This window comes from Antechinus flavipes, chromosome 1, assembly GCF_016432865.1.
Source record: "Antechinus flavipes isolate AdamAnt ecotype Samford, QLD, Australia chromosome 1, AdamAnt_v2, whole genome shotgun sequence".
NCBI classification, from domain to species: Eukaryota; Metazoa; Chordata; class Mammalia; order Dasyuromorphia; family Dasyuridae; genus Antechinus; species Antechinus flavipes.
In genome coordinates, this window is record NC_067398.1 from 327,827,213 (window position 1) to 327,851,897 (window position 24,685).

At 33.6% G+C, this 24,685-nt stretch overlaps 1 protein-coding gene and 2 pseudogenes across 1 annotated transcript; all 3 read right to left on the reverse strand.

The window, feature by feature from the left end:
• Positions 1-534: 534 nt before the first annotated feature.
• LOC127545545 (olfactory receptor 13C9-like) lies at positions 535-8,481 on the reverse strand (annotated as a pseudogene).
• Positions 8,482-12,503: 4,022 nt separating this feature from the next.
• Positions 12,504-13,457, reverse strand: LOC127556378 (olfactory receptor 2S2-like). The gene has a single exon (XM_051989529.1). It carries the CDS (start codon positions 13,455-13,457, stop codon positions 12,504-12,506), a length of 954 nt encoding a protein of 317 aa, XP_051845489.1.
• Positions 13,458-17,859: 4,402 nt separating this feature from the next.
• Positions 17,860-18,682, reverse strand: LOC127545549 (olfactory receptor 13C9-like; annotated as a pseudogene).
• Positions 18,683-24,685: the final 6,003 nt, after the last annotated feature.

The following is a 24,685-nucleotide window of genomic DNA, read 5'->3' on the forward strand; positions in this document are numbered from 1 at the left end:
ATCCTTAGATAGTGGAAGTATTATGTAATGTTCACTGACTTTTGGACCAAAGTCCTAGCATGAGATCCCTGGGGTTTGTCTCAGTTAACATATTCACTTTGATGAGTTAGAGATGGGGTCAATGGCATTTCCTCTTTCTGGTGAATTTAATATCTTGGGTAGTTAATTCATCTTGTCTCAAAGAGAAGTACATATGAAAGCTAAATTGACCTGGCAGTGTGATGTGACAGAAAATATTGGAGTTAGAGTTAGAAGAATCAGAAAAGAGCAACTAAGTAGTGCAGTGGATAGAGCATTGGCCCTGGAGTCAGGAAGACCTGAATTCAAACTCGACCTCAGACACTTAGCTTTGTGACCCTGGGAAAGGGAATAATTAATAATAATAATAGTAATAATAATAATAGGATCTTGGATCAAATACTGGTGTTGCTGCTTACAACTTGCTGAAGCCATTATGGGCCAATTATTTAGACATCTATGGGTTTCAGCTTCCTTATTTGTGTGGGTCATAGATACCTTCTTAAGCTCCTTTCCTTACCCATATTGGCACAAGCAGGTCAATCTCTTAATTACTTTATTTACTGCAGCATTCACATCCTTGTTCCTCAGAACTATAGACAATAGGATTGAGCATTGGAGTAAAAATCCCATAAACCATGGTAATCAGCTTATCTATGGTGAGTGAGGCTTTGGACTTGGGCTTCATATACATGAAAAGGATTGTCCCATAGAAGATGGCTCGAGCAGGTAGAAAAGGCTTTGTTTCTCCTCTCAGCAGAATGGATCTTTAAAATGATAGAGAGGATGAAGACATAAGAAACAATGATTAATAGCAGAGGGATGAAGGTGAAAATTACAATTTCTACTAGCATGATGAGTTCATTCAGAGAGATGTCAGCACAGACTGGGTACGTGACAGCCAGTATTTCACAGGTGAAATAGTCAATGACATTTTCCCACAAAAAGGCAACTGCGTCTTTTAAAAAAAATTATTATTTTTTATTGCTTTTTATTTACAAGATATATGCATGGGTAATTTTTCAGCATTAATTCTTGCAAAACCTTCTGTTTCAACTTTTCCCCTCCTTCCCCTCCCCTCCCCCCACCTGCCCTAGATGGCAGGTAGACCAATACATGTTAAATTAAAGTGTATGTTAAATACAATATATGTATACATATCCATACAGTAATTTTGCTGCACAAGAAAAATCAGACTTAGAAATAAGGTAAAAATAGCCTGATGCAAGTGGACAAAAACAGAGGCAGTGGAAATGCTATGTTGTGGTTCATACTCATTTCCCACAGTTCTTTTGCTGGATGTACCTGGTTCTCTTCATTATTGAACAAACAGAACCAATTTGGTTCATCTCATTGTTTAAGAGAGCTACGTCCATCAGAATTGATCATCATATAGTATTGTTGTTGAAGTATATAATGATCTCCTGGTCCTACTCATTTCAGCATCATTTCATGTAAGTCTCTCCAGGCCCCCTCTGAAATCATCCTGCTGGTCATTTCTTACAGAACAATAATATTCCAAAGCATTCATATACCACAACTTATTCAGCCATTCTCCAATTGATGGACATCCACTCAGTTTCCAGTTTCTAGCCACTACAAAAAGGGCTGCCACAAACATTTTTGCACATACAGGTCCCTTTCCCTTCTTTAAGATCTCTTTGGGATATAAGCCCTGTAGTAACACTGCTGGATCAAAGGGTATGTACAGTTTGATAACTTTTTGAGCATAGATCCAAATTGCTCTCTAGAATGGTTGGATGCATTCACAATTCCACCAACAATGTATTAATTAGTGTCCCAGTTTTCTCACATCCCCTCCAACATTCAGCATTATCTTTTCTTGTCATCCTAGCCAATCTGAGAGGTGTGTAGTGGTATCTCAGAGTTGTCTTAATTTTCATTTTTCTGATTAATAGTGATTTGGAGTACCTTTTCATGTGGCTAGAAATAGTTTCTATTTCTTCATCTTAAAATTGTCTGTTCATATCCTTTGACCATTTATCAATTGGAGAATGGCTTCATTTCTTATAAATTACATTCAATTCTCTATATATTTTGGAAATGAGGCATTTGAAAATCAGAATCTATGACTGTAAAAATGTTTTCCCAGTTTATTGCTTCCCTTCTAATCTTGTTTGCACAAAATCTTTTTAATTTGATATAATCAAAATTTTCTATTTTGTGATCAATAATGATTTCTAGTTCTTCTTTGGTCATACATTCCTCCCTCCTCCACAGATCTGAGAGATAAACTATCCTCTGTTCTTCTAATTTATTTATAAACTTATTCTTTATGCCTAGATCATGAATCCATTTTGACCTTATCTTGGTGTACAGTGTTAAGTATGGGTCAATGCCTAGTTTCTGACATACTAATTTCCAATTGTCCCAGCAGTTTTTGTCAAACAGTGAATTCTCATCCCAAAAGCTGGGGTCTTTGGGTTTTTCAAACACTAGATTATTAAGGTTATTGACTACTTTGTCCTTTGAATCTAACCTATTCTACTGATCAACTAGTCTATTTCTTAGCCAATACCAAATGATTTTGGTGACTGCTGCTTTATAATATAGTATCAGATCTGGTACAGCTAGGCCACCTTCATTTGAAAGTCTTGACCTTTTGTTCTTCCAGATGAATTTTGTTGTTATTTTTTTCTAGGTCATTAAAACAGTTTTTGGGAGTCTGATTGGTATAGCACTAAATAAATAGATTAGTTTAGATAGTACTGTCATCTATATTATATTTGCTTGACCTATTCAAGAGCATTTAATATTTTTCCAATTGTTCAAATCTGACTTTATTTGTGGAAAGTGTTTTGTAGTTTTGTTCATATAATTCCTGACTTTCCTTTGGAAGATAGATTCCCAAATATTTTATGCTATCAACAGTTATTTTGAATGGAATTTCTCTTTGTATCTCTTGCTGTTGGATTTTGTTGGTGATGTATAAAATTGCTGAGGATTTATGTGTATTTATTTTGTATCCTGCAACTTTGGTGAAGTTGTGAATTATTTCTAAAAGCTTTTTAGTACAATCTCTGGGGTTCTCTAAGTATACCAACATAAAAGAGTGATAATTTAGTTTCCTCATTATCTACTCTAATTCCTTTAATCTCTTTCTCAACTCTTATTGCCAAAGCTAGCATTTTTAATACAATATTGAATAATAATGGTGATAGCGGGCAACATTGTTTCACTCATGATTTTGCTGGGAATGTTTCTAGTTTATCCCCATTATAAATGATACTTACTGATGGTTTTAAATAGATGCTTCTGACTATTTTAAGGAAAAGTCCATTTATTCCTATACTCTCAAGTGTTTTTAATAGGAATGGATGTTGTATTTTATCAAATGCTTTTTCTGCATCTATTGAGATGATCACATGGTTTTTGCTAATTTGGTCATTGATATAGTCAATTATGCTAATAGTTTTCCTAATATTGAACCAGCCCTGCATTCCTGGTATAAATCCTACTTGGTCATTGTGTATTATCTTGGGGATGATTTTCTGTAATCTTTTTGCCAATATTTTATTTAAGATTTTAGCATCAATATTCATTAGGGAGATTGGTCTATAATTTTCTTTATTTTCAACCTACATGGTTTAGGTATCAATACCATGTCTGTGTCATAAAAAGAATTTGGTAAGAGTCCTTTATTCCCTATTTTTTCAAATAGTTTATATAGCATTGGAGTTAATTGTTCTTTAAATGTTTGGTAGATTCACATGTAAATCCATGTGGTCCTAGGAATTTTTTCTTAATGAGTTGATTAATAACTTGTTTTATTTATTTTTCTAAAATGAGACTATTTAAGCAATTTTCTTCCTCCTCTGTTAATCTGGGAAGCCTATATTTTTGAAGGTCATCATTCATTTCACTTAAGTTATCAAATTTATTGGCATAAAGTTGGGCATAGTGACTCCTTATTATTGTTCTAATAATTGATGAAAAGTTCTCCCTTTTCATTTTTAAGACTAACAATTTGATTTTCCTCTTTCCTTTTTCTAATCAAATTTACCAAAGGTTTATCTATTTTATTGGTTTTTTCATAAAATCAACTCTTAGTTTTATTTATTAATTCAATTGTTTTTTACTTTCAATTTTATGAATTTCTCCTTTTAATTTTAGAATTTCAAGTTTAGTACTTGATTTAAAAAAAAAATTATTCTCTTTTTAGCTTTTTAAGTTGCAAGACCAATTCATTGATCTTCTCTTTCTCTATTTTAGTCAAGAAAGTCTCTAAAGATATAAAATTTCCCCTTATTACCACTTTGACTATATACCACAAATTTTGGTATGATGTCTCATTGTTGTCATTTTCTTGGGTGAAATTATTAATTGTGTCTATGATTTGCTGTTTCACCCAATCATTCTTTAGGATGAGATTATTTAGTTTCCAATTACTTTTTGGTCTTTTTACCCCTAGCTTTTTGTTGATTGTAGTTTTTATTGCATTGTGATCTGAAAAGAATGCTTTTACTATTTCTGCCTTTCTGCATTTAATTTTGAGGATTTTTTGTCCTAATATATGGTCAATTTTTGTATAGGTTCCATGAACTGCTGAGAAGTGTGTTCCTTTCTGTCTCCATTCAGTTTTCTCCAAAGATTTATCATACCTAACTTTTCTAATATTCTATTTACCTCTTTAACTTCTTTCTTATTTGTTTTGTGGTTTGATTTATCTAATTCTGAGAATGCAAAATTGAGATCTTCCACTATTATGGTTTTTCTGTCTATTTCTTCTTGCAACTCTCTTAGCTTCTCCTTTAGGAAGTTAGATGCTATACCACTTGGTGCATATATGTTTAGTATTGATATTGCATTATTGTCTATATTATCCCTTAGCAAGATACAGTTTCCTTCCTTATTTCTTTAAATTAGATCAAATTTTGATTTTGCTTGATCTGACATAAGGATGACTACTCCTGTTTTTTTTTGGCTTCACCTGAAGCATAATAGATTCTGCTCCAGCCTTTAACTTTACTCTGTATGTATCTCCCTGCTTTAAATGTGTTTCTTGTGAACAACATATTGTAGGTTTCTGGCTTTTGATCCAGTCTGCGATCTGCCTCTGCTTTATGCGAGGGTTCATCCCATTCATACTTATGGTTAAAATTACTAATTCTGTATTTCCTGCCATCTTATTATCCCCAGATTATACTTTTTTTTCCTTTCCCCCTTTCCCCCTTTCCCCCCCCCCCCCCCCAGTATTTAACTTATTGGCACCACTTGTCTTATGCAGCTCTTCCTCTTTAGAATCCCTCCTACCCCCTTTGAGTCCCTCCCCCTTTATTATACCTTTCCCTTATTTTTTTCTGTATTCCTTCTATTTAGCCTACTCTTTTGCTTTTCCCTTTTCCTCTCCCATTTTTAATCAGGCAAGAGAAGTTTCTCTTTAAACCAAATATATCTAATATTTTCTCTTTGAGACAAATCTGGTGAGAGTAAGATTCACACAATGTTCCTTCCCCTCTTTTAATTCCCTCAGATATTATAGGTTTCCTTTGCCTCTTCATGGGATGTAATTTCCCTTTTTTATCTCTCCTTTTTCCTTTTTCTGATACAATCCCTTTTCCACTTCTACTTCCCCCCCTTTTGATATTATAACAGTAAAATCAAATTATACACGAGCTCTTTATGTATGCCTGTAACAGAAATACAATTTCAAGTGTTCTTTTTATCTTTAAGCTTCTCTTGAGTCTTATATTTGGAGGTCAAATTTTTTGGTAACCTCTGTTTTATTTTATTAGGAATAAATGGAATGTATCTGTTTCCTTGAATGTCCGTCTTCTTCTTCCCTGGAAGAAAATGCTCAGTTTAGTGGGTAATTTATTCTTGGATGCATTCCAAGTTCTTTTGCCTTTTGGAATATCAGATTCCAGGCCCTTTGATCTTTTAATGTGGAAGCTGCTAGATCCTGCATGATCCTTATTGTGGCTCCTCAGTATTTGAATTATTTTTTTCTGGATGCTTGTAATATTTTTTCCCTTAGTATGATAGTTCTGAATTTTAGCCACTATATTGGACTTTTTATTTGGGGGTCTGTTTCAGAAGATGTTCGATGAATTCTTTCAATGCCTATTTTACCATCTGATTCTATTATATCTGGGAAGTTCTCTTTGATGATTTTCTGTGAAATAGTGTCTAGGCTTTTTTTTTAATCATAATTTTCAGCAAGTCCAATAATCATCAATTCTTGATGTCTCAATGAATCATTTATTTCTATTTGTTCAGTTCTGATTTTTAATGAGTTATTTTCTTCATCAATTTTTAAATTTCTTTTTGTGTATGTCCAATTGAGTTTTTAAATGAGTTGTTTTGCTCTATGGAATTGTTTTCCATTTCACTAATTTTTTTAATGAATTATTTTCTTTTTCCAATTCACAAATCCTACTTTCCTGGGAGTTCTTTATTTTTTCCAATTCACATTTCAGGAAGTTGTTTTCTTTTCCCACTTTATCAAATCTTTCTTTTAATGAGTTAAATGCCTTTTCCATACTGTCTTGCAGACTTTCTCTTTTCTTTCCCCATTTTTCTTCTAGCTCTCTTTTAAGATCTTTCATAATTTCTTCTAGGAGAGCCTTGTGTGATGGGGACCAAGTCACATCCCTCTTTGGGGTTTTTGTCTGGAGACTGTCTACTGTTAGTCTCCTCAGGGTTGGAAACAGATTTTTAACCTTTTTTTGTATAGGAGCTATCTACAGTTGGAGCTCACTTTGCCTTTGTACTCATTTTTTAAAAAAAAGACCTTGGTGTCTGCCTTCAGGGCAAGGAGGTTCTCAGCTTCCTCTACAAAGCAGGGACAGATGTACAGTAGCTGTCCTGTGAATAGACTGCAAAGAGGGACAGTGCTGCAGAAGTGCCACTGCCCTGGGCAGAGCTTTTGTGCTGGATGTGTGACTTCCCTGGGCAGGAACCCCCTGCCCCCACAAGTGTGACCTTTCTGGGAAGATCCCTGCTTAACTGTGGCTGCCCTGGGAAGAGCAGCTGAGCAATAGAAATGTGACTGCCTTGGGCAGAGCCCTGCGCTGTGCTGTGGAATGTGGCTGTGCAGCCATGCTCTGGTACTGCTGAATCACTCCTGGTGCTGAGTGGGTGTGGCCACTCTGTTAAACTCTGGCATTTTGGGGCATACTCTACCTATGCCATTTGTGTAACTTCTCTGCTCATCTACTGCTTTGCAATCAAAGCAGAGCAGGCAGCCAGTGGTAGAGTCCTCTCTGCAAATTCTCCACCTGTGGAGACTGCACCCTGCCTCCTGGTTCGCTCAGTGTGCACTAGCCTCCGTCTTCTCCCTCTCTGTCTGTTCTGGCATTCTCCCATCTGATCAAGACAGACCTTCTCTGGTGATCTTCCATATTATCTTCGGATGGTAATTTGTTGTACTCCCAATATTTGTGGATTCTACCAGTCAAGCACTACTTCAGAGGCTGAATTTGGTAATCAGTATTGAGGGTAGAAGGAGAACTCAGAATGAAGTGTGTGAGTCTCTCTGCCATCTTGGCTCCACCCCCGGCCAGTGCATCTTAAGAATGGTTTGAAAGAAAGAGTCAAGATCACCTATTAGCCTGCACAAAGCATCAAGGTTCACAAAAACAGTCTGTGCACGGTAATGGGATATCTTAGAGGATTACTGATAGGCACATAGCTGTGATGCTCTCTGTTTCTGTTTCCTGAAGGTTTCTGGGAGCAGCATTCCTTTCAGTTCAGTAATTTTCACAAGTACAGCCAGATGTTAAAGTCCAAATCCTTTATTATCTCTTTCAAAGTCTTGTCTCTTTTCCTGGGGCCCAGTTGGTTTTCTTAGAGGCCTGTCTCTTTGGTTCTGAGAGCTTAAGCTTCTGCTGCCAGTCCTTTGTCTTCTCTGCTTCTGCCTCTAGCTCTCTGTCTTCTCTGTGCTCTGAATGAACCTAGCTGAGTTTGTCTGCACTTATATGCTCTCTCTTCATAGGTGTGAATCTTGTAGAACTATATTAAGTACTAAGTACATATACTGAACTAGAGAACTTATTAAGTACCATGCTAAAAAACCGTTGTCTTTATCAATTCCACTGATTTAACATCTTGTAAGATTCCTTGTTTCAGAGTTTTGGCCCATAACACATAACAGTCACAAGCCATGATAGCTAGCAGGATGCACTCTATCATTCCCATGGCAAGGGAGATTGACATCTGGACTGCACATCCTGAGAAGGAGAAGGATTTCTGTGTAGACAGAAAGTTCACTAGCATTTTGAGCACAAATGAAGATGTGTAACAGATATGTAAGAAGGAGAGATTACATGGAGTGTGAAGATGGGAATCCAGAATGCTCAGTATGATAATGACACTATTTCCAAAGAAGATGACTATATATATTATCATGTATAACACAAAAAAGAAGATCTCAAGTTTGGAGTATTTGGAAAATCCCAGGAGAATAATTTAAGTTAAAACTGTTTTGTTAATCCTTTCCATTTCTCTCTCTTTTCAGCTTCAAGAAATGAGAGGAGAATGTAGAACAAAAGAGCATTAGTAGAATTTCAACAAATATTTGAGTCTTATGATAATGCTATTCATGGGTTATATTATTTAGTAAAATTCTGGTCTTGGAGTCAAGAGGACTTGAGTTTCAATCCTGATTCAGATTCTTACTTTGTGACTCTAAAAGTTATTTCACCTCTGTCTGCTTTACATTCTTCAAATGTAAAATTGGGATGATAATAGCATCTACCTTGGAGAATTATTGTGAGTGTCAAATGAAAGAATGTGTAAAGCATTTTGCAAAACCTTGTTTTTATTCAAAATTCTGTTCTCTTTCCTCCATTATAGCATCCAGATGAAGTCACTATTTCATTAAAAATTCTACTCTTCACTCTATAAAACAATCCAGATGAAGTAATTGATTCTAGTGTTGTCCATATTACAGCCCACTAATAGCAAAAATAATTGCTAGAAACAATCTCAGATGAGCTCATTTAAGCAAAGTCATTTAAGTTAAGGAGCTATATTTAAACAAAGTCAGAAGTAATTTCACAGAAACAGAGAAAAAGGCACAAATATGTAAAAACACTTTGTGAAACTTTGTTATATAATTTTGAGAAATGTATAGAGTTGGAGGAAAAGGCAAGATTGGCTTATAATGAGATTTGGGTTTTTTTGGGTACCTACTCAATTAAACTCACTTGGATGAAGTACAAGTTAGATGTACTTTATATAGAATGAAGAGTGTGCAGAATAAATTTCATTTTTTATTGAAACTTTTAAAAAGTTTGCATGTGTATACTACTAAAAGTTTCTCAAATTATTCTTTCCTTCTAGGAAATCTAAGATCTTAGTAGTATCATCAATGAGAGTCATCATTGCTAATTATAACTCAGAACATCTCTTCCTTCTATTTTCAAAAATGTCATTAAAATTACTTTGCTTTATTGATATTTCTAGCTAGCCCCTGTAGATTCATATTATAAAATCAGAGGTGAACAGGACCTATGTGATTCTTTATTCTAGGAGATTCTTAACTTTTCCTTTATCATGGAATCCCTTGATAGCCTAATGAAGCCAGAGGTGCATCTCCGGGTGAGAAAGAAGCAGCACACCTGATGAATGAAAAAGTAGTGGGGTAAGGGCCATGCTGGCAGTGGGCATTTATACATGATAATATTCTTGATTTTGAATTTCAGGCCAGAGGATAGAACTGAGGAGGTAGAACTGGGAGAAAGCATTCCTTTCTCTCAACCACTGGAATTAGACATGATTATATTATTAAGTTCTTATTTAAAAAGAAAAATAAATAGGCTAAGAAGAAAGATCCCAACCATTGAAAGTTACTAAGGGAATACAAAGGACTGGGGTTATTTTTAGAAGAGGTTACTAGAGTTTAAAAAAAAAAAGCCTCCTCTATCCAAAGAGAAATGTTAAATGGTTACCTGTCCAAGAGGAATTTATAGAACTCAAAAAAATTAAAAATCAAATGAGAGACATGGAGTAAAAAGTAATTAAAAAAGAACAACTCAAGAAAACAAGAAGAGTGTAAAAAGAGAGTCAACCAACTGGAAAGGACATCCAGATTCTTAAGGAAGAAAGTGACTATGAAAATTAGAATTGTGTAAGGAGAAACCAGTGACGTCATACAAGACTTCATATAAAGAATGAAAAAATAGAAGAGAATATGAAACATAAGAAAACTGACAGATCAGAACAGATCAATAAGAGGAAACATAAGAATAATTGGACTACATGAAAGCTATGACCAAAACAAAGAGAGATCTTACCTGGAAAACATACCATCATTGCTAAATTTCTAAAGCCCCAGATCAAAGAGAAAAATTATGTAAGTTAAAACAACAACAGCAGCAAACAATTCATATATACTGGAGTTATAGGAAGAATTCCACAATATTTACCAGCAGCTCCAACAAAAGACTACAAATCCTGGAATATAGTATATTGATAAATAAAAGAACTAGCATTGCAGCAAAAATATTATATTCAGCAAAAAATTGTCATTCAACAGGATTTTTCTTCAAACAAAAAAAAAATTACCCTATAGGAAACAGCAATTTTAAAGACGAATTTCAAAGGACTCAATAAGGACAATTAAATTTTTTTTCTTTTTTATTGCTTTCTTTTTTCTCTGGTTATGTATGTACATTAATTTTATTAATACACATTTCTTTATGAATCATGTTGGTAGAGAAAAATCAGAAGAAAAAAGAAAAACCACAAGAGAAAAAATATAAGAAAAAAACAAACAAGTGAACATAGCATTCATTCATTTACATTCAATCTCCATTGTTCTCTCTCTGGTGCAGATGGTGTTTTCTATTGAAAGTTTATGGGAATTGCTTTGGATCATTGAGTTAATGAGAAGTACCAAGTCTTTCATAGTTGATCATCAGACAATCTTGCTGTTACTATGTACAATGTCATCCTGATTCTACTTGTTTAGCCCAGCATCAGTTCATGTAAATCATTCAAGGTCTTTCTAAGATCAGCTTGTTCATCATTTTTCATAGAATAATAATATTTGATTACTTGAATACACAATAATTTATTTAGCCATTCCCAAATTGAGGGGCATCTACTCATTTTCCAATTCTTTGCCATCACAAAAAAGCGCTTCACAAATATTTTTGCACATGGGAGCTTTTCCCTCCTTAATGATTTTATTGGGATACAGATCTATTAATAGCACTGCTAGATCATAGCATATGCACAGTTTTATAGACCCTTTAACATAGTTCCAAATTGCTCTCCAGAATGGAGAATGGAGGTGAATCATTTCACAACCCCACTGTCAATGTATTAGTGTCTCAGTTTTCTCACATCCTCTCCAATATTTTTCATTATTTTTTTCTGGTCATTTTAGCTAATCTGAGAGATATGAAGTGGTATCTCAGCATTGCCATTCCCTTTAAAATTGAAGTTTTAAAGTTAACTTATAAGCAACCATAAAATAAGGGACATTGAAAATGAGAGGAGAAATTGAAAAATTAGAATAAAAATTATAGTGATGATTAATAAACATATCAAATAGTTCTTCACAAAAACACTAATGTAATTGAAAAATTAACTTGAAAGAGAAAAGGAGGCAGGAAATAAAATCAACAAAACAGTGAATTAGGTGAAATCACAACAGAATCTAAAGAAATTAAAAAAATATTACCACAAGCTACTTTACACAGTTATATGATAACAAAATTGAAAACATTGAAAAATAAGAGGTTACATTAAAAACTGTAAAATAACCACATCAAGAGATTAAATAGAGATGTTAAATAAAGAAATTACCAAAATGTGTGTGTGTCTACTAAAACTTTAAAAACAAATTCATACTAATGCCACATAAAGCATTTTCAAAAATCAAGAATACCATAACAAACTCTTTTTGAGACACCAGAGTATAATACTAGGACAAAGAAGTAGAAGTATACCCCAATATTATTAATGAGCATAGTTTTAAAGATTTTAAGTAAAATCCTGTTAAATAGACTCAAGAAATTCATTGAAGACATCAATCATTAATAATCAACTAAGATTTATATCAGGGAGGCCAGGATGGTTCAGTATTAGGAAATCAAACAAAAACACCACAAATCAATAATTATCTCACTAGATCTAGAACAAGACTTTAACAAAGTATAAAGTTCATTTGTGCTAAAAACCCTACAAAGTAAAGGTTGTAAAATTACAAAGAATAGGCATGTATTTAAAGAAGAGATAAAGGCAGAGAGTTTCTCACTGATAGATGGTAGAGATAGAACATACATGAGTGCAGAGCACTACAGGTTTTCAGATATTTTTCAGTGCATTGATGATTTTTGTTAATTATTTTTCTCTTCTTCTTTGTTCATTTTTTCTCTGAAAATATTCTTTGTTATATGACACTGCTCTCTAGGGGGAAGGAAGTAGTAGGAAAAGCAATTGATAAAACATGTTCCACAAATGTGTTTTATCAGAATAAAGCTATTACTAAATAGATTGTCTTTTACATCTTCTTAGGAAAGCCTTTTTTGACCCAACATATTCTTTACAGCTGCCTTTACATCCTTGTTCCTCAGACTATAAATGATGGGATTGAGCATGAGTGTCACCACACCATAGAACAGGGAAATGAGTTTGTCTGTAATATCTTCTTTGTCTGTCTTAACGGAATCTTTTGCTTTGGGTTTTGCATACATAAAGAAGATTGTTCCATAGAAGATGATCACCACAGTCAGATGGGCTGAGCAAGTAGAAAAGGCTTTACGTTTCCCCTCTGCTGAAGGGATCCTCAGAATGGTGGCAAAGATGAAAATATAAGAGATGGAAATTGATATTAAAGGAAAAACGAGAAAAATGAGGTTTGATCCCATCATACTAAGCACATTAATGGTAATATCTCCACAGGCCAATTTCAGCAGAGCCAGAATTTCACAAGTGAAATGGTCAATGACATTAGCACCACAAAATGGTAATTGGACTGTAAGAGATGTATGTAGTATGGAATTAGCAGCCCCTGCTGTCCAAGAACAAACTGCCATTGACACATATGTAGTCTTACTCATGATGACATGGTATCTCAAGGGGTTGCAGATGGCCACATAGCGGTCAAATGCCATCATGGTCAGGAGTATACACTCAGTTCCTGCCATGGCAAAAGACAGAGACATCTGTATTACACAGGTGGAGAAAGAAATAGTTTTTCTGGGAGTGAGAAAACTGTCTAGAATTAGAGGGACAGCGGAAGTTGTGTAACAAATATCCAGAAAAGAGAGATTCCCAAGAAAAAAGTACATAGGTGTATGTAGGTGGGAATCATAGATAGTTACTGTGATGAGCACTCCATTTCCAAGCAATATTACCAGGTACATCCACAGAGTCAGGACAAACAAAATAGTCTCTAGCTTTGGGTGTCCAGAAAGGCCAAGGAGGATGAATTCTTTCACAGTGGTTTGATTGATCTCATTCATTTTTGAAGTTCTCTTTCAGTTTTAAGGATTCTGAGGCAAAGAGAGAATATATTAAGATCAAGAGCCATTGCACTGTAGATTGTCAAAGACATGAATGACTATAAAGAGAATATGTACAAACTGTTAAAAATATAGAAAATTTTCTCAAATCACTAATTATAAGGAAAAAAAGCTTAAACATCCAGCAAATTGTCAAATATGGTGAAAGCTGAGAGTATTTAGTGTTTGAAGTTGCAAATGGTGGAAGGGCAAATTTGACTAATCATTCTGGAAGGCAATTTTGATTTATACTTTCAAAAAAGGAAAATATTTTCCTTATTCAATGCCACATAAACCAAACAATGAATCTCTAACTTAAGAGAAATCGTTAAAAATAAAAACAATCCATAAGGAGAAGGAAAAGTTCAGGCATATCAAGAAAATAATGAAAAGATATAGTACTAAGGGAGCAATTGTGGTGGATCTGAAACTATGTTATAAAGCAGTAATTATTAAAGCAATTTGCTACTGTTTGAAAAAACTGAGAGCTCCATCAGTGGAACAGATTATCTATTCATCATATTAAAAAATACGTCTAATATCCTATTGTTTGACAAATACAAACACCCTAATACTGGGATAAGAACTTGCTATTTGACAAAACAATCTGGGAATAGCAGATAGTAGAGTGAAAAAATTAGATTTATATCACTTCTTATAAAAAAATAAGCTCCAAAAGGCTATACGACCTAGATATACGAGGCCACGTATCATAAGCAAATTAGGGAAAATTAGAAAACATATCCTTTGAGATTTATGAAGAGAAAAGTTCATGACCGAACAAGGAATGGAGAGGTCCATCAAAGACAAAAGACACAAATTTGATTATATAAAAAAGTAGATTTTTACATAAACAAATTTGATAAAGCTAAGACTAAACTAGTAACAATTATTTGAGAATATTCTTTTGCACTGATTCTCTTATAAATATCTCATCTTCAAGATAAATAAGGAATGAATTCAAATTCATAAGAATGAGAGTCATTGAATAATACATAGTCTAAGAATATGAACAAGCAGTTTTTCAAGAGAGAAACCTAGGCCATAGCCATCTGAAAAAAAATGCTCCAAATTACCATTGGTTGGAGAAATTAAAATTAAAGCAATTTTGACATTCTATCTCATACTCATCAGAGAGGCAAAGATAAAACAATAGGAAAATAAAAAGTATTGGAGAAGCTATAGGAAAACATGCACATTGATATATTATGGGTGGTACAATTCTTCTGGAAAGCAATTTTGAGTTACAGAAAAAGTACTAAACAGTGCATTCCCTTTGTTTCAGTTATATAACTTCTAGGCGTATACCCACCAAATATAAAAGAAATATTGAAAGATATGTAATATGAAACATATTTATAATAGTCTTTTTTGTAGGGGCAATAAACCTAGATATTAAGTGGATACCCATCAAATGAGAAATAACCAGTTGGGGAGTAAGGATATCATGGCACACTAAAGCTGTAAGAAATGAGGAAATAGATTATTTCAGGGAGATATGGAAAGTTCTATAAAGTGATGCAAAGTGAAATCAACAGAACCAGAAGAACTATTTATAGCATTAAAATTATAACAATGAAAAATTCCTAAGACTTTTATAAACCGAAGAAAATATGAAATGAGTGCAATAATAACAACTTATATAATAATAAGGATATAAAGATATGCTTTGATAATTTTAAGAGCTATGATTAATACAATGCTTATTCATAATTTTAGAGGGTTAGTGATGAAATATGCTATTTACTGCATGGATTTCTAGTGAAGAATTATTTATATATATATGTATACATATACATATACATATATACACACACACATATATGTGTGTGTGTCTGTGTATATTTTTATTATGCACACACAAATAGTACACAGTCACTGGAAGAATTTATTTTGCTCTAGTAAGTTTATTTATTACAGAGAATTAGGTTTTTTCTTTTTTCAATTAGTTAGTGAATGTGAAGAAGAAAAAATAGGTTTCTGTTAATTTTTTAAAAAGACACAAGCTTAGAGCTAATTTAAGCTCTATACCATCTCTGAATTGAAATGTCACATTTACATTCACAGTTTTAATTTCATCTTAATTTTATTGGTAACTTGACTAATAAAGATTATACTAACCAATTTAGGCCAACTGTAGTTCCCAAGAGAGAGAATTCAGATTAAATTCAGAGAGGATGTGGGTCCAAATCCCGATCCATCTCCTAATTATATATGTAGCTTTGAACAAATCAAATCAGCTACTTTGGGCCTTATTTATCTCCTTTGTAAAGGAGAAGTTTGAACTTGATATTAAAAACTCTATAACCTATAATAAGACATAAAAAAACATTCAAAGGAACTGTGGCTGACTATTCAGGTATTAATGTCTCCCAAATATTGAAAACAGGACAGGATGTCTACTAACAAGATGTTATTTTACTACTGAAGTTCCCATTATTAAAGGAAACACAGAAACAATTCCTGCATCAGTAAAATCGACTATAAAGTGTCACGTCTGACACTGTAGGAATATAAAAGTCCCTGACTCAAAAGTCAGGGACTTGAATGAAAAATTGGGATTCTGCTAAGAATTATCCATGTGACATGAGTTAAGTTCTTTAAATCTCAAGTTCATAATAATGATATATAAAACAGAAATTATAAAATGCATTCTAATTGCTTCCAAGACTTGTGAGACTCAAATGAGATAATTGTTGTACACGTTTTTTATAATCTATAAAGTTACTATATAAATGGAAGTAATTATGACCAATGATTTTACTTTGTAGTTAAAATTTATTCCCATCAGAATCTTTACAAATAACACCTATTTTTATCATTCCCTTTTGTATCAAAGAGAGGTACATAGGAAAGCTAAATTGACCTATTTTCCCAAGGCTTATTATAATCCAATGCTTCACTCACAGTACCAGGAAAAAATGAGCCACATTCTAGAGAAGTATGGTTGCCCCACTTTAACAAATCCATTTCACACTGACCAGGTAACTCCATTGATCAGAAAGAGTTAATGTTCTTCCTTAAACATTATATTAGAGAGAGACTTGATACCTGTAATAATCTGGCTTTAATAACTTCAGCTGTGCATGATATCCCTTTGAATGCATAAGCTCAGAAAGGTACATATTCAAATATGGAAGATTCAGTAAAATAGGGAAGTCCATTTACCTCTTTTTCTTCTCAGCCTAACAAATAGTTTCCTTCTTGATCAGAAGCAAATTTCTTTTTTCATTTTCAGTGTATCTAAAATTGTGAGTCAGAAACCTGTTTTTGCCAACATATATAGTAGTGCTCAGCATAATGTGAATAACTACTTTTTGATGTTTTCTTCATGATTGATTGATAGAATAATCATCTAAAACATTGGAAAGGTGGCTTTAGGGGAAGTCATTTGAGACTGTAGTATACTCAGTTTTATAAATCTTCTGTCTCCATTCCCTGTAAGTGAATGAAAAAAGACATACCAGTATGAAAGGATGTGCCAGCACCTAACAGAGCTATTAACTGATATGGTTCTCTATTGGAATTGAGCCAGTTTCTAGGGAACAAATTTCTGTCCTTTCCAAGTTCCAGTTCCATTCTTCAAAGAATGAGCTTTTGGAATCAAAGATAATTTAAATTCCTCTTTGCTTTAAGGAAAAGTACTAATTCCTGAGGCAATTTAAATTTTGTAGAAAGAGAAACAGGGTAAGCTTGAAACTTTGTGATGCCTCAGGGACAATGTCTCACAGACCCAATTAAAGGGAAGTCACTACTCTACTGTAATTGAAGTCTAACTTACAGAATAAGAAACTATTTGTCTATGTAATCCTTAGATAGTGGAAGTATTATGTAATGTTCACTGACTTTTGGACCAAAGTCCTAGCATGAGATCCCTGGGGTTTGTCTCAGTTAACATATTCACTTTGATGAGTTAGAGATGGGGTCAATGACATTTCCTCTTTCTGGTGAATTTAATGTCTTGGATAGTTAATTCATCTTGTCTCAAAGAGAAGTACATATGAAAGCTAAATTGACCTGGCGGTATGATGCGACAGAGAATATTGGAGTTAGAGTTAGAAGAATCAGAAAAGAGCAACTAAGTAGTACAGTAGATAGAGCATTGGCCCTGGAGTCAGGAGGACCTGAATTCAAACTCGACCTCAGACACTTATTAGTTTTGTGATCCTGGGAAAGTCACATATTCCTGATTACCTGAATAATTAATAATAATAATAGTAGTAATAATAATAGGATCTTGGATTAAATACTGGTGTTGCTGCTTACAACTTGTTTAAGAAAGTATGGGCCAATTATTTAGATATCTATGGGTCTCAGCTTCCTTATATGTGTGGGTCATATATATTTTCTCAAGCCCCTTTCCTTACTCATATTGACACAAGCAGGTCAATCTCTTAATCACTTTATTCACTGCAGCATTCACATCCTTGTTCCTCAGACTATAGATGATGGGATTGAGCATTGGAGTAAAAATCCCATAAAGCGTAAAAATCAGTTTATCTGTGATCAGTGAGGTTTTGGACTTGGGCTTCATATACATGAAGAGGATTGTTCCATAGAAGATGGCTCGAGCAGGTAGAAAAGACTTTGTTTCTCCCCTCAGCAGAATGGATCTTTAAAATAGGAGAGGTTGAAAACATAAGAAACAATGATGAATAGCAGAAGGACCAAGGTGAAGATTACAATTCCTAACAGCATGATGAGTTCATTCAGGGAGATGTTAGCACAGGCCAGGTGCATGCCAGCCAGTATTTCACAAGTGAAATTGTCAATGACATTTTTCCCACAAAAAGAATGATTTGAAACAAAGAGTCATGACCACCTATTAGCCAGCACAAAGCAGCAAGATTTACCAAAAACAGTCTGTGCACGACAATGGGATATTTTAGAGGGTTAAGCACATAGAGGTCATAAACCATGACAACCAGCAGGATGCACTTTGTGGTTCCCATGGCAAAGGAGATTGACATCTGGACTGCACATCCTGAGAAGGACAAAGATTTTTGTGTTGACAGGAGGTTCACCAGTATTTGGGGCACAAATGAAGATGTGTAACAGATATGTAAGAAGGAGAGATTATTGAGGAGAGATTACATGGGATGTGTGTGTGTGTAAAGATGGGAATCCAGAATGCTCAGTTTGATAATGACACTATTTCCAAAGAAGATGACTATATATATTATCATGTATAACACAAAAAAGAAAATCTCAAGTTTGGGGTATTTGGAAAATCCCAGGAGAATAAATTAAGTTAAAACTGTTTTATTAATCCTTTCCATTTCTCTCTTTTTTCAGCTTCAAGAAATGAGAGGAGAATGTAGAACAAAATACCATTAGGTCTTATGATAATGCTATTCATGGGTTATAATATTTAATAAAATTCTGGTCTTGGAGTCAGGAGGACTTGAGTTTAAATCCTGTTTCAGACTCTTACTTTGTGACTCTAAAAGTTATTTTACCTCTGTCTGCTTTACATTCTTCAAATGTAAAATTGGGATGATAATAGCATCTACCTTGGAGAGTTATTGTGAGTGTCAAATGAAAGAAGGTGTAAAGCTTTTTGCAAAACCTTGTTTTTATTCAAAATTCTGTTCTCTTTCCTTCATTATATTATCCAGATGAAGTCACTTTTCATTAAAAATTCTATATTCTTCATTCTAAAAAACAATACAGATGAAGTAATTGATTCTAGTGTTGTCCATAATAATTGCTAAAAACAATCTTGGATGAGTTAAGAAGCTCATTTAAGCAAAGTCATTTAAGTTAAGGAACAATATTTAAGCAAAGTCAGAAGTAATTTCACAGAAACAGAAAGGCATAAATACATAAAAACACTGCAAAACTTTGTCATATAATTCTGAGAAATGTATAGAGTTGGAGGAAGAGGTAAAATTGGCTTATAATGAGATTAGTTATTTTGGTACCTACTTAATTAAACCCACTTGGATGAAGCACAAGTTAGATGTACTTTATACAGAATGAAGGGTATGCAAGATAAATTTCATGTGATATTGAAATTTTAAAATATGTATATACTTCTAAAAGTCTCTCAAATTATTCTTTCCTTCTAGGAAATCTAAGATCTTAGTAATATCAATGAAAGTCATCATTGTTAATTATAACGCAGTACATCCCTTCCTTCCATTTTCAAAAATGCCATTTGCTTTATTGATATTTCTAGCTATCCCTTGATTCATATAATAAAATCAGAGGTAAACAGGACCAATGTGATCCTTTATTCTAGGAGATTCTTAAATTTTTCTTTGTCATGGAATGCCTTGGTAGCCTGATGAAGCCTAATGACCTCTTCTCAGTATAGTGTTTTTAAATTAATAAATTAAACTGCATAGATTTAGAAGAGAAATAAATTATATTGAAATATAATTATCAAAATATTAAAAAACCAAGTTTATAGGCTCCATGTTAAGAACCCCTCCTGTTCTCCAAAATTCATTTTGCAGATTAAAAAAAAGAAGGAAAACAATTGAGGCTCCAAAATAATTAAGTGGCATTTTAATGCTCCAAAGCAAAGCAATAGTAAGATAGGCATAAAAATGTAGGTCTTCTGTTTTTATTCTAGTTCTTTTCCCTCTGTGTGAAATTACTTCTAAATTTGATTAACTATAGAAATTGATTTCTTAACTCTTTTGCTAAGGTTGTTTTTAGCAATGATTATTCATAATGATTATTTATTCCTAATCAATAATAATATAATAATCAATAATAAAATAATCATTCCTAATGACTTCATCTAGATGATTTTATGGAAAGAATATATAATTTTTCATGGAAGAATCACTTACAAGTTGAAATCTTCTGTAGATAAAGAGGGAAATGATCTCACTCCCCCTAAAATCATGAGGACACAGCACCTAGAGCTAACTCTAATTGTAATAATGTTCTTTACCCTGTCTTTTTACCTCTGAATGTCTCATCTATCCCATCCCCAGCAGCAATGTGAATTCTTTTCCTGGGTCATTTGGTTCTGATGGTTAACTTTTACCTTATTTTGCTTGAGTCAAGATTATAGAATTCTTCCCAGGGTTCTCTTGCCCCTGGCCCCATTCTTTCTCTTCTTCCAGTTTTTCTTGAGGTATCTTTTTTCATTAGAATATAAATTCTTTGAAGTCAGTGACTGTCTGACTTACTTATTTTGTTCCCTTATGCTTAGTATAGTGCCCAGCACAGCATAAGTATTTAATAAATTCTATCATCTCTCTATCTACCTATCTTTGAATTAGCCCAAAAGAAACAGGAGATGCACACAATTAGAAAAGCTATCCCAAATGATCATAGGGATTATTTGTATCTGATCTGTGGCAGAGCCACTCCAAGCCACAGTCAAACAGGCTGTAACTCAATTCTAACATAGGAATGTCATTTTAGTTCTTTTTTGAGTACAAAGAACAACAACCATTACTAAAAAACACTAACAACCATCTATCTATGTATCTATCTATCTACCATCTATCTATCATCTATCTATCTATCTATCTGTCTGTCTATCTATCTATCTATCTGTCTGTCTATCTATCTTATCTATCTTCATATTAGCCCAAAAGAAATGTGAGATGCACATAATTTGAGAAGCTAACCCAAATGTCCATAGGGATTCTTTATGTGTGAGCTGTGGCAGAGAATCCCAAACCTATATTGGTCTGAACGGCCACAGTCAAATAGTCTGTAACTCAACTCTAACATGGTGATATCATTTTTAGTCCTTTTTAACTACCAAGGACAACAACCACTACTACCACTACCAATCATCTATCTATCTCTGTATTGATTTATCTATGAATCATCTATTTCCTCCTTCCTTCCTTCCTTCCTTCCTTCCTTCCTTCCTTCCTTCCTTCCTTCCTTCCTTCCTTCCTTCCTTCCCTCCCTCCTTCCCTCCCTCCTTCCTTCCCTCCTTCCTTCCCTCCTTCCTTCCTTCCTTCCTTCCTTCCTTCCTTCCTTCCTTCCTTCCTTCCTTCCTTTCTTCCTTTCTTCCTATCTTCTCCTTCCCTTTCCTGTTCCCCTTACAATTTTCCTACTCTTTCTCCTTCTGTATCTTCTTCTCCTTAATCTTTTTCTTTTCCCCTTCCCTCTCCCTCTTCTTAATTTTCTTCCTTTCTTTTTTCTCCTCTTCCTGTTTCTTTTTCTCCTAATATGCCCTCCTCTTCTTTCTCCATCCTCTCTTTTTCTTCCTTTCCCCCTTCTCCTTCTTTCTCTCTTTTTAATCTATCTCTCTATCTATCATCTATCTCTAAACTACCTTGATGGTTTAGAGTCAATCTATTAAGCAATGAACTAGGGGTCAGAATGATTGTAGAATAATAGGAATATTTATTAAAGAACCTATAGTATACCAATCTCTTAAATAAAAAAAATAAAATAAATAGGAAACTTAAGTGCATAAGTGCATATTAAGTGCATAATAAATAAAGTTATTTACCTCCATTTATTTTTCTGACAAAAGAGAGATGATTTTTTTCTTCAGTCCATAGTAGTTTTTTATGGCTTCATGTTAGCATCATTATTCCTCCATTTCCCCTCTTATCTACTGTCATGGTAAAAGAGAATACATGTTTCATTTAGGATGTTTTTTACTTTTTTCATGAAGTATTTTATTTGTATTTGAACTTCATATAAGCATATGATTTGTACATAGAAAGAACTTAATATATGCTTTTTCTATTCAGTTATTTATTCATTCCTTCATTTGTTTTGCACATTTCCAACAAGAACTTATGGACACTGTTCTCCACTCTTTTGCTGGATGAAATTTAATTTTTAATTTTTGTAGTTCCATTTAATTTTTTTCCTTTCATGATGTTGTCTTCAATTCACACAATATTCTGCCAGAATGAATCTACTTGTGTCTTAAACTATCTTGATACAGAGAGGAACCTGTTGGTGTTAATAATGGGAAAAAATTCCCCAAAGTGATGATATTAAAATGTTGGATTGTGAAAGAGGCTCAGAGGCTTGTAGACTGAACTTTGCCAGTGCTGTCAGGGAGCCATCCCTGTAAGGAAGAAGAAAACAGTATATTAATATTATTTTTATCCTATTGTATTTATTATTTATTTTATTAAATCTATTCCAATAGCATTTTTATCTGATTCTGTTCACAATCTTGTATTGTGGGCCTCATTTTGCCTCCAGGCTCTATATTTCATACTTTGTCTAACATCTCTTGACATTATGGAAAGAAGAGCTGGTTTTGGAGCTGGATGAAGTATATTGTTGAAAAAATCAATATCAATGAGCTTAAAAGTAGGGGAAGGAAGAATCACAGTGCTATAAAAAACACAGTGAATTTGAAATCAAAGAATCTCAGTTTGAATTCTACCTCTGCTGCTTACAATGGTGTTGATTCCAAATTTAATCTCCTGAGCCTCAGTTTCCTCATCTGTAAAATAAGGGAGTTGGACTAGATGGCCTCTGGGGTCTTATTTAGTTCTTAATTCATAGTCCTTCCATCTCTAGATGCTGTGATTCTATGGAATATTTCTTGTTTCAGTAATTTGGGCACATGATTAAGTGAATGGTTATGACAATATTTGGGTCCCACTTGAAAAAAAATAGCTCATAAGATATTCCTCTGTGGGGTCTGAAACTTTACTTTGTCATTTTTTTTATTAAAACTAAATAATTCACATTGTTAATAATCTAACCAAAGTACAATTTACATTTTTGGCATTGAGGATTTTTTTCCTTTTTGGAAACAAATTCAGTTATCCTCTACATATGGTTGCATAGTTCAGAGTTTCATAATAGGGTGTGTGTGTGTATGTGTATGTGTGTATATGTTGGTCACAGATATGTAATTTAAATAATATAGGAAACACTGATATAAAAAATCCTTCCATTAAAATAGATCAAAAACTGGATACTGAATTATAGTTGCCTAGAGGCCATTAATGAATTAATCACCAATATAAAAGGCAGACAGATCCATTCTTAAATTGAAATGAAACCCTCCCTTTTGTAAATCTTGTCTTTTGGTCCCAGATTTATCCTCTAGAGTCAAGCAGAAAAGTTTCATCTAACATAAATTTTTTCTAAGTAACAATAATACTATGAATGAGGATGATGAGGATGAGGATTGTCATGTGACCTGTCCAACAAAATACTATTAAAATATATTAGAGTCAGAAGTTGAACCCAAGTTTTTCCAAAGTTGACCATTTATACATGGTAGCACATTGTCTCTTATGAATAAATAATAACCAAGTCTTCAAAAAAGCATGAAATCCCACTACAATGCCATTGCTGTTTTTTTGTCTACATTAAAAAAAAATCTACAGAATGCATCACTCAATGGTTAAACAAGGTGGCATGTGTGGACACAGCCTCATTTCTGAATATTTTAAGACACGCAGAATCATTTATAGCTTTTATGTGAACTCAATGTTGTTCTATATTTTTCTTTCCCTAACTAAAAATATCTGAACCTGATCCATCCAATTCTTACGTAGTTCAAATATCTGTGATTCCATTGCTGTGAACACATCACCACTCATCATGGTTGTTCTTCAATTAGTTAATAACAATCATGTCCTTCTTAAATATTTTCTTCTCCAAACTAGAGATATTTACTTTCTTCTACTAGTCCTTGCATGATATGAATTTGGCTTACCATTCTGGATTTTTTCATATCCATCAATGGTAAGAATATACCTTGTGATATTCTCTATACTTAGTTTTTCCTGATTCATAATGATATGCATTCCATCAATCTATATAAATAAAATGAAACTGTAACAAACATTTTCTGCATTTGGTAAATGTTTTGTAGCATATTATTATATTTATAAGAATCTCATTACTTTTAGATGGGACTACAGAGTATTCATTAGGGAGAGGAAATGTCATTGGCCCCATCCCTAATCCCTCAAAGTGAACATGTTAACTGGGACAAAGTCCAGGGGTCCTATCCTAAGAATTTGGTCCTAAAGCCAGTGAACATAACATAATACTTCCCCTATCTAAGGATTACATAGAAAAATAGTTTCTTTTCTTTAAATTAGACTTCAATTACAGTAGAGCAGTAACTTCTCTTTAATTGGTTCTGTGGGACATTGTCCCTGAGACATCACAGTTTTAAGGTTCCCCCATTTCTCTTTTTATAAACTTTAAATTTCCTCAGTGATTAGCACTTTCCTTGAAGTAAAAAGGGAATTAAATTACCTGTATACCTG